Genomic DNA, 13721 nt, shown 5'->3' on the forward strand with positions numbered 1-13721 from the left:
TCCTTAAAAAAGGAGTTCACATAGGTGAAATGCAGCAAAAACCGAGTTTGAAAGGACAGCCTTCCCCGTGTTTCACAGATGTTCCCTAAAGACTGCAGTTTAAAGCTAGAAGCACACCTGCTACTGTACCCTGAAATGAACTAATGAACCCGCAAAGCCTCAGGGAACATAACCGGTTCTCAGGTTGAGAATCCACTGGAGTCGTTCCCTTTAGTAACAGAACCCTTACCAGAGCTTGACCATGAGGGAACTTCTCTGAAATGACCTGAGGATGTCGCTTCCAGTATGAGAAAAGCGGCCGCATTGCGCCATTTGTTTTCTCTCTTCCTACTTCCACACACAATTCTAATTATTCTACCGGACGTTGAGGGGCACTGACTGCTGAAAAACCCCAATAAAACCACACACAGGGATGCCCGGCAGCATGAACCATCACGTTTCTCGGAACAGAGAGAAGCAGCAGGAAGGGAAGGCAGAGAGGTTCCCGGGAATGAGGAACTCAGCGCGGGGAGTGCCACGTGTGCCTGAGGAGCGCGGGCCTCGCCCGAGGGAGAGACGCTCGGGGCCGACCGGCCGTTCGGGACCGGGTACCGCCTTCTCCTCGCGCACGCGGCGGGTGCTCAGCGATCGCGCGCCCGCGGGAGCGAGGCCGGGGTCGGCGGCGCGGGTTCGGCGGCGAAGGCGGGGTTGCGGTAGGCCAGCAGCTGCGTACGGCGGTTCGGGGAGCGTGGCGTCCGGCCCCGGCGGCAGAGGCCGGCGGCCAGCAGCGCGGTGCTGACTAGCAGCAGGCCGCCCGCGGCACCCAGCCCGGCCACGAGGAGCGCTGGGCTGCGCCCGGTGCTGAAGGCGGTGCACGCCCCGCGCCGGCTCAGGCCCGCGCCGTTGGCCGCCAGGACGCACACGCGATAGGCGGTGGCCGGCGACAGCCCGTGCAGGGCGTGCTGGCGCGCGGTGGCGCAGACGTCCCCCACCACCGACTGGTTCCCTGGCCGGCCCTCGGGCGCGTAGCGAATCTGGTAGGCGCGCACCACCGAGTTGGGGGCGCACCAGCGCACTAGCGCCGACGTGTCAGTGGTCTCGGCCACCGCCTGCAGCTTGGGGGGGTCCGGGAGGGTGTCTTCCCCGCTGAGGCCGGGGCACCGGCACCGCCAGCGCCGCTGCAGCTCTGCGCACGGCGTCTGGAGGTGCCTGCAGGGGTGGTAATCGCAGGGCTCATCCCGGGCCGGCGCCCCCACCTCCTCCTTCCCGCTCTCTTCCTCCTCCTCACTGGAGTCGTCCAGCAGCAGGACCGGAATCCCGCCCTCGGAAGGAGGCGGGTGGGGAGCCCGCGGGGTGGCCCGTGTCCCCCGGGCGGGCTGAGGCGTGCTCCCTGGGTTCCGGGAGATAGAGGAGAGACCAGGGTGTTTGCTGGCCCATGGGGTGGAGGCAGCTGAGATAGTAGGTTCCAGGACAAGCTGAGCAGCATGTTCTTCTTGGTGCTCTGTCCCGGCTGTGCTCGCAGCCCTAGGTGGGTTGCCAGAGTTGCTGGAACTTGCTGGAGAGACAGTAGTGGAGGGAACGGCCCCGTCCTCGGCAAGGCTGTGCCGTGGCCCCGCCGCTTGTGTGGGGGAATCCACAGGGAGGGAGGGCACCTTGGTGACACTCTGTCGGCCTCCTGCACATTGGGTAGAGGGGACTGTTCTCCGCAGGGTGGAGGGACCCTGTGTAGATGGTGTGTGGGTGGAGAAGACTGAGGAGGGTGGGTTGGAATCAAGGAAGGTGGTGTTTTGGTCCGAATGGCACACACTTGGCAGCTGGGACAGCAAAAGAGGGGCTGAGAAGGTGCCACTGGATCCTGCACCTGGTGTGCACACAGTGTCTGCTGCCCTAGAGGGGAGGCCAATTGGTTAGAAGGTATTTGGCATCAGGGCTGCTTCTGTGCTGGGCTTTGAGTCCTCAGTGCAGATAATCCCTCTCCTAAGCCTTGTGACACATCTGACAGGTACCATGTGGTACACATGCAACGTGGGTCACGCCAGTGACCTTCAGGGCAACCTGTGTAGGAGGCTCCCCTCATCACTCCCATTGTGCAGAGAAGAAAATGGGAACTCAGAAAGAGGGACTAACTGCCCAAGATAGCGTGGCTAGTAAATGCAGAGCCAAAACCCAGGGTGAGCCCGGTGAAGGGCAGTCCAGATGCTCTAAGTGTGGTCTGCCATTTTATTCTCACCTGTCTGCTTCCTAGTGGTGAGTACTAGTAACAATACTCATACTAGCTAACATTTTTTGAGTGCTTGCTGCATGCTAGGGACTATTGCTAACACTTCACTGTATAAACCAATCTAGTCTGCACTACCTCATGAGGTAGGCAATATTATCCCCATTTTACAGATGAGGAGGTAGAAACACAAAGAGGTTAAGTAACAGCCAGAATCAACAGTAGTAAGTACTCTCAACCTTTTCATTCATACCAGAGCAAGACCCTTCACTGCAAAGGGCCTGGGTGCCAGAGGCAACATGAAGGGGTCAGGGGGGCAGACTGAGCCCCACTTGATATCCAGGCTTGTGTGAGAGGTGAGAAAAGAACCCCACAGGACAGGGCTCTCAAAGTGAGCTGCAGGGAGAACAGATTAGCTGGTGGAGGTGGTTTGAGGGTGCTCAAGACCAGAGGTGTCCCTAGCCCCCATCCTCTCCTGGTGGCCAGCCTGGGCATGGCTCCCTATTGCAAAACAACTCTTCCAGCCAGCAGCCAATGGGAAGTCTCCATAGGAATTCTTTTTCTCCTGTCTCACGAGAGAGCTCTATAAGCCCACTGGCCCTGGACTTAGAGGCCAGGCCCCGTTTTGGGGACTCAGTGGGGCCCAGTGGTTAAGAGCACAGTTTTGGAAGACGGTATAGATCCTGCCTCCTCCACCCAGCGGCTACGTGAATCTAAGCAAGTACCTCTCTTCCTTGGGCCCCAATTCGCTCGTTTGTAAAATAAGCAATGATAACTCCGCTTTAGCAGAGACAAGCTAACTCTTTACTTCTCCTACTTGCTTTTCCTAGCGGGCACACAGCTAGACTACATTTCCCAGCCTCCCTTGTAGTAGGCGTGACCTGCTAAGTGACATCTGGCCAATGGGATGTGAGTGACGGTAGTGAGCTCCACCTCCTGGCCTGGCCCATTAAAACCTCCTGAGTCGGGGGTCCTCCACGCTCTCTGCCCCTCTGGCTGACTGGAAGGGAAGTAGAGCCTCTATGTCCTGGGTTCTTGAGTGTGACTACACGGGGAATGGCTGCCCCACCCAGCACTGCCAACCTGTCCAGCATGGTTACGTGAGCAAGATATGAGCTGTGAGAACTTCAGCTCCGGAGGGCAGGCCCTCACCCCTCAGTCATCTGCTTTGTAAATGTGTTACCTGCTTAGGACAATCCTCTTTGCATCCATGAGGAGCCAGGACAACTCACAGCTGCAAGTGAGGGGATTACCAAAGAGGTTGATGGACAGGGCCTGGGAGGAATGCAGGTTCCAAGGAGGGAAGGAACTCAAGTTGCAGCTGAAATGCACAAAAATCTATTAAGTCAGTCTTTTACAATCAGGTCAAAACTATACCCAGAGAGCCACGGTGGTGTTATGGGAAATCCATTCTGTTAGGTGCTAGATGATATTGCTTTGAGCAAACTCTTTTTTTATTTTTTTAATTTTAATTTTTTTTTTTTTTGCGATACGCAGGCCTCTCCTGTTGCGGAGCACAGGCTCTGGACGCGCAGGCTCAGCGGCCATGGCTCACGGGCCCAGCCGCTCCGCGGCATGTGGGATCCTTCCGGACCGGGGCACGAGCCCGTGGCCCCTGCATCGGCAGGCGGACTCTCAACCACTGCGCCACCAGGGAAGCCCCTGAGCAAACTCTTAATAACCTTGGATTTTTTTTTTTTTTTTCATCCGTAGGGATACAAACCTAACCCGGTCAGTATCACCCCTCATAACAAATGGAGACAATCCTCCCTGCTGGTTATATCAAAAAGAGTCTGTGATGATGAAAGTGTTTATAAATATAAATCTCTACACAAGTAAGATATTGTTGGGCTTCCCTGGTGGCACAGTGGTTAAGAATCTGCCTGCCAATGCAGGGGACACTGGTTTGAGCCCTGGTCCAGGGAGATCCCACATGCTGCAGAGTAACTAAGCCCGTGCGCCACAACTACTGAGCCTGTGCTCTAGAGCCCGTGCTCCACAACAAGAGAAGCCACCACAATGAGAAGCCCACACACTGCAAGGAAGAGCAGCCCTGCTGGCCGCAACTAGAGAAAGCCCGCCCACAGCAACAAAGACCCAACACAGCCAAAATAAATAAGTAATAAAATAAAATATATATTTTTTTAAAAAGTAAGATATTGTTATCATAGACCAGTCACAAGTTCTTAATTAGTGAGAGCACTTTTTTTGTGTGTGTGTGGTACGAGGGCCTTTCACTGTTGTGGCCTCTCCCGTTGCGGAGCACGGGCTCCAGACGCGCAGGCTCAGCGGCCATGGCTCACGGGCCCAGCCGCTCTGTGGCATGTGGGATCTTCCCGGACCGGGGCACAAACCCGTGTCCCCTGCATCGGCAGGCGGACTCTCACCCACTGCCCCACCAGGGAAGCCCAGTGAGAACACTCTTGAACGTATACTATTGCAGTTGAACTGCATCTGATGGCACTCAACACCAGTCCTTTGGAAGATGCCTCACTGAAGTGTATCAGTTAGCGCTTGCTAACTTAGCTTAAAATAATAAATATTTATTCTTTTTCATGATTCTGTGGGTTGACTCAGTGATTTTTATGGTCTGGGCCAGCTCAGCTGGGCCCGAAAGATCTAGGATGGCCTCCCATATATGGAGCCTCAGCTGGGTTTACTGGGACCACTCTCCATGTGTCTCTCATCACCCAGGAGGCTAGCTCAGGCTTGTGCACATGGTGGTGGACCAGTCCCCACCAGCAAGAGAGGGTGAGCCCCAACTTGCTCATCTGCTTTTGTCTCTGCTTGTATAACATTTGCTAATGTCCCTCTGGCCTAAAGAAGTCACATGGCCACGCCCAGCTTCAAGGGGTGGAGAACAGACTCTACTTCCTGATGGGAGGAGCTGTAAAGTACATTACAAAGGGGTGTGTCTACAGGGATGGGAGGAATTATCAGGGCCATTTTTGCAAACAATGTACCACACCTAGCAGTGGCAGGTCCTCTCCTGGTTTTCTGCGTTTTCCGCCCAGAGCCTCACTGAGCGTTTGGCCTCAACTGTCTCAACTCCTGGAGTCTCCTGGCCTCTTGTACATGTTCTCAGTTATAATCTGAGCATCATGAGCAACAGGAGTTACACTCTATCTACAGGCCTCTTCTGATCAAAGGCTGGCTTTTCTCCATCTGCCTGGGAAACATCCACCTTCTCCTCCTGCTCTGGGGGAGATGCAGATGTTCTGGGCAAGGAAGGACCTACCACCCAGATCTGCTCTAACACTCCTGGCCAGTGGGCACCTGACAGTTGTCCCCTGTGGAGCACTGAATATATGTGTGTGCCATTTATATTGAAACTTAAGCTGTGCCCACATATATGTGTATATATATATATATGCAAATGCTTGCTTTTAGCAGGATTCACAGAGATAGAGTAGAAATCTTAGGATGGGAGTTTACTTAGCACTTCATCTTTCAAAAGAAATATTTTTCTTTTTGCCTGAAGGGGAAAGGAAAAGGATTACCATATTTTGGGGGAAGTAACATTGCTTAGTGGTTCAGGTAACATTATCTCATTGATCATGAGGTAGATAATATTTCACTCTTTTTTTTTTTGGCTGCACTTGCGGGATCTTAGCTCCCTGACCAGGAATTGAACCTGGGCCCCGGCAGTGAGAGCGCCAACTCCTAACCACTGGACCACCAGGGAATTCCCAATATTTCACTCATTTTATAAATAAGGAAAAGGAGTCTTTTCCTTAACTGACAGCCCTTTCTGCCATCCAGTGCAACCTGCATATGATAAAGACAAGCTGCATTTGCCATCCGCATGCTGAGGGAGACCCTGCATCATGTCCTGAGGCATGATGGCACCTAGGTGTTCTCTGCATCTGAACTGACAGAGCCCTAGTGTGGAAGAAGTTTCCCCTTGCCCTCTAAACAATCCCTTTTCTCTTTTTTTGCTGCTATATTGCCAAAGGCGTCTCCCTCCTGCATGCAGTGTTGTCGGAGAGGACTATGGATGGCGTTGGGCATGCTGGGTTGGCAGAGCAGCCAGGAGGGTGCCACCCCCTCTTCAGAGGGTGCTGGCTGTGCCAGGGCACGCACACGTCCCCCAGCATCTATCACAGATAGCCTCCCAGGGGAGGCTGTGGGTGAGCTAAGGAGAGCCAGAAGCAAGGTGGGCTGAGAAGGGAAGAAGGTCCAGCAGGGGAGCGGGCATTTAATGAGCTTCAGAGGCTTGAGAGCTCCCAGCCTTCTGGGAGTGGCTCCTCCCCCAGCTGGAGCACAGTGGGGTACAGTGGGGGCCTGGGCTGAGCCAGCCAGAGAGTTAAACCTTTCCCTCCAGCCACGGAAAGCATGGAAAGGTTTTCATTTGGCTTAAGACTCAATCAGATTACAATTTAGACAGACCTCTTGGCTGAATATGGTGACTGGGTTACAAGGGTTCTTAACCTGAAGTCCTTGGAGACAGGGTCTGTGAACTTGGATGGAGAATATTACTTCTTTACTTTCACAAACCTCTAACTGAAATTTACCATTTGCTACAGTGGCAAAAGAAGGCAGCAAATCACAGGTGAATCACCAACAAATCACAGATATTTCCATATCACTTTTCAGTAGTTTTCTGTCATTTATAATCATCAAAATTATGGAAGTTATTGGACGTGCTGCTGGATTTTGTTATTTATGGTGTTAAATAAAGAAGCACACCCCACACACATATATTCCTAAAACACACATTTAAAAATATTTTGTTAACTATAATTGGTTTCTTTGGAATCCTACGTACATACCCTCCTTTATGTATATCAGAACATTCTTCTGGCCCATAGGCTTCACAGAATGCCACAGGAGTCCACGGCACAGAAACGTTTGAGACTTCCTGCACTAACATGTGGGCCTCTGAAGGTGGAGTCACCGATTAGAAGGCTCTCGGTTATTGGGGTAGGGAATGAGGAGAACTTGATATCCAGCTGCCCTGCAGGGCAGGTAGGAAGGGCTGGCACAGGAGCTATTGGGAATGGAGACCAGACTGGACCTGGTAACTGGGGAGCCAACCTTAAGATCCATCTACACCTGCACTGACTCTTCAACCCATTCCCATCTGGCTCCACTGAGAACGAATGTCACCAACACCCCACATTTTGCCAAATCCTACGGCATCAGACAAGGGGGTGGGGACAATGCTAGAGGAAGCATGTAGGGTGAGAAATGACATGCCAAAAAGTTGTAAGAAGTGGAAATAGCCAATGACCTTAAGAAGGCCTATCCAGAAAGGATGGAGAAGCACCAGGGCAACATCCTGAGGACAAGGAGAGCGTGTCAAGAGGGGGAAAGACTCAACAAGGGGCTCAATGGATAGAGAAGTGTCCACTGGATGTAGAAGCTGAAATGCCACTGGTCCCATTCAATCATGAAGCTGAAGTGGGTGGTCAGATTGCAGCGAACTGAGAAGCGTAGGGAGAGGAAGCAGCCACCAATTCTGACCCAGGTATGCCTGCTTTTCTTGGGGTCTAGGTTGCCTTTTCCACCTGGTGAGTTTGGACTCACCGTTGAAGATATGGATCAATTATGTTTTTCCAGTCTGCTGGAGCTGATCGTTAACCCCACTTGCCTTATAGCACGGTACATGGTGTGTGCCTCTGTTACTGATCCCAGCATATCATGACAATTGGCAGATGTCCGCTGCCTACAGAACTGTGCACTCCCTGAAAGCAAGGGCCATGCTGTCATCATCAACACCACCATCGCCCTCAACAGCATCATTGTTACTGGTGCCTTCACCACTATCCCCATCAGCAGCCACCGTCATCACCTGATGCCTCCTCCACCATCTCTGTGCTGAAGGTGCTCAGTTAGGGATCTCCAGCCCAGGCCTTCCATGATTTCCAGGCTCATGTATCTAGTTGTGTGCTAGATCCTGAAAGACCTATGAGACATCCAGTGGAGATGCCCAGTAGTAATAATACAAACCTCCTGTTCTGTGCCAGGTGCTGTTATAGGCACATATCAAAACATTTCCTCTCACAACAATGCAGTGGGGGAGGATTTGATCATTATCCCCATCTCACAGATGAGGAAACTGAGCCACAGAAGCATTAGGTAACTTGCCCCAACTCACATAGCTAGTAAGTGGTGGGTGAAGTCAGGATTGAGCCCAGGCAGTTTGGTTCCGTATCTGATAACCTTAAATAATGCTGCATCAGTCTGAAGCTCAAAAGAGGAGTCTGAGCCAGAGATGATATCACTCTCATCCACATCATCACCACTGCCACCATCGTCATCACCATTACCATCCTATCACCAGTTCACCATCATCAGAGTTACCATTACCACCATCACTGTCATCATTATATCACCTTCATCACAACCACCATGATGATCTTAGCTAATGTTATAGAGCACACACAATGTGCCAGGCACTGAGCTAAGTGCTCTGCATGTTCTATGTCCTTTTCCCTTGTGATAAGCCCCAAAGTGAGTACTCTGGAGCTAGCAGAGAAAAAAGAGAAGTAGCTACATTGAGAGTGATGGTGGGGCAACAGTGCTTGCTTCCCAGGGCCCAGTTGTGGGCCCACAGGAAAGGAGGTGGCCTGGGATCATCTTCAAAGGGACATTGCCCTTCCTGCTAGAAGTCAGAACAGTAGTTGCTCTTGGGAAGGAGGGTGGATATAGATACTTGGGACATCCACTGGGCCAGACGGCACCATCCCCAGGTCCCAATGCAAGTAGGACCTGCTCAAGCCCTGGAAGGGGCTGCTGACTTGCATAAACACATGGGGAAGCAGGTGGTTGGAGAAATAGAGAAGACCCTGATGCCCTCAACTCCTCTTCTCACTGCAAGTTTCTCATCCTGGGCTTAAAGGAAACTTAACATGCATGAGAGTTTGAAGTTTTAACATTACTCTGGACAGGACTGATTTGCTTGATTTTTAGGCTGGATGGACTCTCTAGGATGTGCCCACCATATCACCCGAAGGATGCGGAGGAACAAGACCCCAGCGAGGCGTTGAAGGAGCAGTGGAAGGCAAAGTAAGGTCTGGTTTATCTTATAAAATAGTTATGCCTATTCAACTTAGTGTAATGGGCAAAAATCAGTCACGTGCTTCAGGAACACTTACTTCTGGAAATGAAGGACCTGTAGGAGAGGCGTGTCTTGAAAGATGTGTGTATGGACAGAGGTAAGTGCTGGTGAATCTTGACAATCCAGCTGCTGCAGGTCAGGGGTCACCTTGAAAATGTCCCCCTCCAGGCTGTTCAGCCTGGGCATCTTCCTTAGGTAGAGGGACGTGAGCTTCGGCAGGTCTCTGATCCATCCTGACTGAACTGAAACACAGAGGGGAAACTGCCCACTACCTGGGAAGGCATAAACCCAGGAGGCCGGCACGGGATTAAGGAAACAATGAGAGTGACAAGGTGAGTGGTGAAGGTCATTGCAGAGCATGGGTACAGTGGGCAGCTTTGGGAATCTCAGAAGCATGAGCCATTTCAGCTGGAAGGGCCCTCGGAGATGACCAGTTATTCCTTTTCCAGCCCCAGGTGGCTGAGGCCCCAGAGGACAATGCCTGGCGAAAGGCCACACAGTGGGGAAGGGACAGGGTGGGGCTTGACCCCAGGACACTGTCTCCAAGTCCACTGTTGCCCCACCCTCTTGTTAAACCCCTCACAGAAGTACCCCAGCCTTTACTCTGATGGCTACTAGGAGCAAGGGAAATCTTTGAGGAATGTAAGGAAGGAGAGGAGGAGTGAGGTAGGAGGAGGCCCATGGGTTCTCCATTTACTAGGGTGCCCCTTCTTCTGTTTCCTGTTCTTTGTTTTCTTGTCGGTGGTGGAACAGGTGATTACAGTAAGTCCCCTACATACGAACATTCAAGTTGTGAACTTTCAAAGATGCGAACATGCATTCGCATGTCCAATCATGTAAGTTAGTTCTATTTGAGGAGGCGCTGTTAGTTTTTGAGGCACAGGACTGGAATGTAGAACAGTACATGAAGGTTGCAGCAGCCATTCAGAATGCAATCCAGTGCTACCGTGTCATCTATGATAAGAAAAAAAGAGCTAATACCCAGATATCACTGGATTTTTGTTTTAAGAGGGTAGATAGAATTGAATCCAGCAAGGAACCAGAACCTGTGCCATCAACGTCAGGCGTGAGTGAAATTGCAGCTCACCCTCCATCTCCTATTGCTGATGATTCTCCAGCTCTACCATCTCCCACCTCCTCTCCCTCCTCCAGTCAGTAACTCTTCTTGCCTGTTCACTTGGTGCCAGCCCCTGTGTGCCAGCTGTTGTACTGTACTACTGTACTTTTCAAGGTAGTGTACTGTAAGATTAAAAATGTTTTATTTTTTGTGTTTTATGTATTATTTATGTGAAAAGTAGTATAAACCTATTACAGTACAGTACTATATAGCCAATTGTGTTAGTTGGGTACCTAGACTGACTTTGTTGGGCTTACCAACAAATTGGACTTACGAGCATGTTCTAGGAACAGAACTCCTTCGTATGTAGGAGACTTACTGTGTAGATGAGAAGTGTTTTTTTAAAAATAACACCAACCTTGTGAATCAGAGTCAGAACATGCCAAGTACAGGAAAACAGGTATTCTCACCTCCCTCCTGTGTCTTATTGAAGGATTCAACATTCACAGAAAGAGTTTTAGCCAACTGAATAGAAATCAATGAATGCATCCTCTGAGCATCAGGTGCTTCACGTTAACTAAATGTTTGGTACCAAGTTCTTCCATTCATCAGCCCCAAAGCGCTGCATCCACTCCCCATTCTACAAGCATTGACCAGCTCTGCTGGGGAGCAGAACAGAGAGGCTAAAAGTGTGGGCTCTGGACCCAGAACGCTTGGATTCGGATGTGGAGGCACCGCTAATGACCTGGGAGTCTGCGGGCCAGCCATTCCTCTTTCTCTGTGCCCTGGTTCCCTCACATGCAGAACGGAGATAATAGTCCCCACCTCTTGGAACTCAAGGAATGAAGCCTGGTGCGGCGCTTCGAACAGGGTGCCCTCGGCTCGGGGCGGGTCTTTTTGAGTGGTCTTGTGAGCAGGCGCCAGGGTCAGCGCCCCTCGAGGAAGTTCACAGCCCTTTCTCCCCAGATCGCCAGCCCCTCGGGCTCGACACCCGGCGCCCGCACTCACCGCGCCGGAGGAACGTGCCGCTGAGATCCAGGACCTCGAGCGCAGCCAGGTGCGCGCCACCAGCCCCCGCGAAGGCAGCGTCGGCGATGCCAGCGTGGTCGCCGCGGCCCAGCGCGGTGCAGGACAGGTTGAGCAGGCGCAGCGCGGGGAAGCAGGCGAAGGCTCCGGTCTGCAGCGCCCGCAGCGGGTTCCCGGCCAGCGCCAGCGTTCGGAGGCCGGGCAGCACGGGCCCGGAGCACGGCGGCAGGGCTTCCAGCAGGTTGTAGCTGAGGTCGAGCGTGTGCAGTCCCGCGGGCGCGCCGGGGCCCCAGCGCAGCGCGGCGATGCGGTTGTGGCGCAGCGTCAGCACCTGCAGCCGCGGCAGGTGACCGAGCTCGGGCGCGCTCAGGGCGCGCAGCAGGTTGTGGCTGCCGTCGAGACTGTGCAGCGCGCGCGGCAGGCAGCCCGGCAGGCGCTCCAGGCTGCGGTTCGTGAGGGTCAGGGTCGTGACTCCCGCGGCGGGGAGCCCTTCGCAGGGCGAGACCGTGGCGTTGCCGGCCCCGCTCCCCCAGGGGCCCTGGTGAGTGAGCTGGAAAACTGGGGCCTTCTGGAGTGGCCCCGCCCGGCTCGGGCGCGGTGCCGTCCACGGCAGCAGCAGCAGCACCAGCAGATCCCACCACATGGCGCTTAGCTGCAGACAGAAGAGCGGACCAACCCATTAAATGCATTGGAAACGCCGAACGAAGGGGCAAATGCGCCGCCCCCACCCCCCGCCGCCTCTTCCCCAGGAAGAGCCTGGATGTTCCCTGAAGGGCGAGAGCTGTTTCCCCGCGTCACCAGATGTGCGGTGACTTGGTCCCTGCCTGCTTTGCCCCATCATCTCCCGCATGTACCCCGCGGCACCTCCTGCCCTTCCTTCCCCTAGCTCTGCCTTTCCCTCTCATTCACTCGAGGATTTCCACCCACAGGTGACCTCTTGAGGAAGGCCTCCCTTATCTGCCCCTGAACTTTCCAGTAACCCTCTCCCTTTGCTTGTCCCCATCCCATGAGTTTCTGGGGGGAAGGGAACATGACCTTTCTCTTTGCAAATTCTCCCCAGGTGTGCAGACGCTGCTGCATAAACGTATATTAGTAACACGCCAGTGGATGGCCTCAGTCTGGAGGGAGCTCTGCTGGGGTATAATAAACATGGGACTTAAGGAAGACTTTATTTGTTCCAACGACACTCAGTTGCCCCAATTTTCCCCCTTAGACTACGGAGCCACAGGTGAGTCCAGTTTGCCTGTAAACTAGTTTGCAAGTCACACTTTAAATTCTGGGATCTCTTGGGAGGACACTCAGGGTTGCCTTCAGGGAAGAAGGGAGCCCACAGACCACTGTGGGGCTTGGGAACCTGGAGTCAAGTATTTCCTCATCCCATGTTGGTCCCAACAAAAGCTAGGGTTCCTGAGGTCAGCCCTGCCCAGAAGGGATGACTGAGGGCTGCTAGAAGTGGAGTTTCTGGAGTGCCCAGGATTGCACAGGGCAGCTGGGAGATCAGGTAGGGATAGATCAGGCAGCCACGGGCTGCTGTGGATGTGTCAGAGCTACTTCCAACTAGGTCCTGACCTTGAGGTCACTGCTTGACATCCCCTCAATTTTGCAGGTGTGCATTCCTGCTCCAGCTCTCTCTGCTGACTGCTAAGTCCCTGAGCAACCACCCTGGCTCCAGGGAAAGGGCCTCCCTCTTGCTAGCTGGGGGGTCAAGGCAGTGAAAAAGATCCTGGAAACTGAGGCTAGGAGTCCATGTGTCCAGCAGTGTGTCATACTCACCTGGAAGCTGTCCTTTCAGAGTGTGGCAGCCTTGGATGCCGGTCTACAGTCTTCAGTTTTGTCTTACAGATTCCAGGAGCCAGTAGCTTAGCAGCTCAACTTTGAATTTCAGAAGGAGGTCTGTTTCCCAGACGCCCCTGGCCCTGGCCCCACCCACCCAGGGATCCTCAGATACCCCAGCCCCTGCAGCCCCTCCTTCCCTACCGAGATATTGTGGTCTTTAGCCAATAACTCTCACTGCCTGTCTCCTGGGCCTGCCCCTGCCCCTTTCCGGGCATGGCACCTCCCCCCAACCCTCCCCCATCTTCACCTGGCCTTTCTCCAGCCAGAAAGCCAGCCAGCCAGCTGCCTTTCCCAGGCCTGAGAGATGGAGGGAGTCCGCTCTTCCGGGACAAGGTGAGCACTGAGGGATAATGGGGGCAGTGGGGCAGAGTCAGCCCCATCACTTCCCAGGAATCTGATCCTCCTGCCAGGTGGTTCCCATTTCCTGGGATGGTTGGAGGCTGAATGGTGAGCTGGTATGAGGAGGAAGCCCCCTTCCCCAAAAGTGGAAGGTACCCCATTCTATAGGAAGGAAAAAGCGGCAGGAGTGGGGCGTCCTCAGT

General features: G+C 53.3%; 1 protein-coding gene across 2 annotated transcripts; it reads right to left on the reverse strand.

The window, feature by feature from the left end:
• Positions 1-523: 523 nt before the first annotated feature.
• Positions 524-13203, reverse strand: LRRN4 (leucine rich repeat neuronal 4). Of its 2 annotated transcripts, XM_079944500.1 has the most exons (5): positions 13117-13203; positions 11326-11995; positions 9298-9502; positions 3381-3518; positions 524-1866 (listed from the first exon to the last, which is right to left on the reverse strand). In XM_079944500.1, the coding sequence occupies exons 2-5, from the start codon at positions 11984-11986 to the stop codon at positions 621-623; spliced, it is 2250 nt and encodes a 749-aa protein (XP_079800626.1). In that variant the 5' UTR covers positions 11987-11995; positions 13117-13203; the 3' UTR covers positions 524-620. The 2 variants fall into 2 exon arrangements, with proteins under 2 accessions (XP_079800626.1, XP_079800625.1); XM_079944499.1 differs by lacking the exon at positions 13117-13203 and having other exon boundaries at positions 11326-12030.
• Positions 13204-13721: the final 518 nt, after the last annotated feature.

The sequence above is a fragment of the Stenella coeruleoalba genome (genome assembly GCF_951394435.1).
Source record: "Stenella coeruleoalba genome assembly, chromosome: 15".
NCBI lineage: Eukaryota > Metazoa > Chordata > Mammalia > Artiodactyla > Delphinidae > Stenella > Stenella coeruleoalba.

What these genes read in the sequence shown, in the direction of transcription:
- LRRN4 (XM_079944500.1), bottom strand. Translation starts at nt 11,986, where the DNA reads ATGTGGTGGGATCTGCTGGTGCTGCTGCTGCTGCCGTGGACGGCACCG. An exon ending in CGGCACGTTCCTCCGGCGCG is followed by an intron (nt 9,503 to 11,325) that starts GTGAGTGCGGGC and finishes TCTGTGTTTCAG; the next exon opens with TTCAGTCAGGATGGATCAGA. An exon ending in CAGGTCCTTCATTTCCAGAA is followed by an intron (nt 3,519 to 9,297) that starts GTAAGTGTTCCT and finishes TGTGCATTTCAG; the next exon opens with CTGCAACTTGAGTTCCTTCC.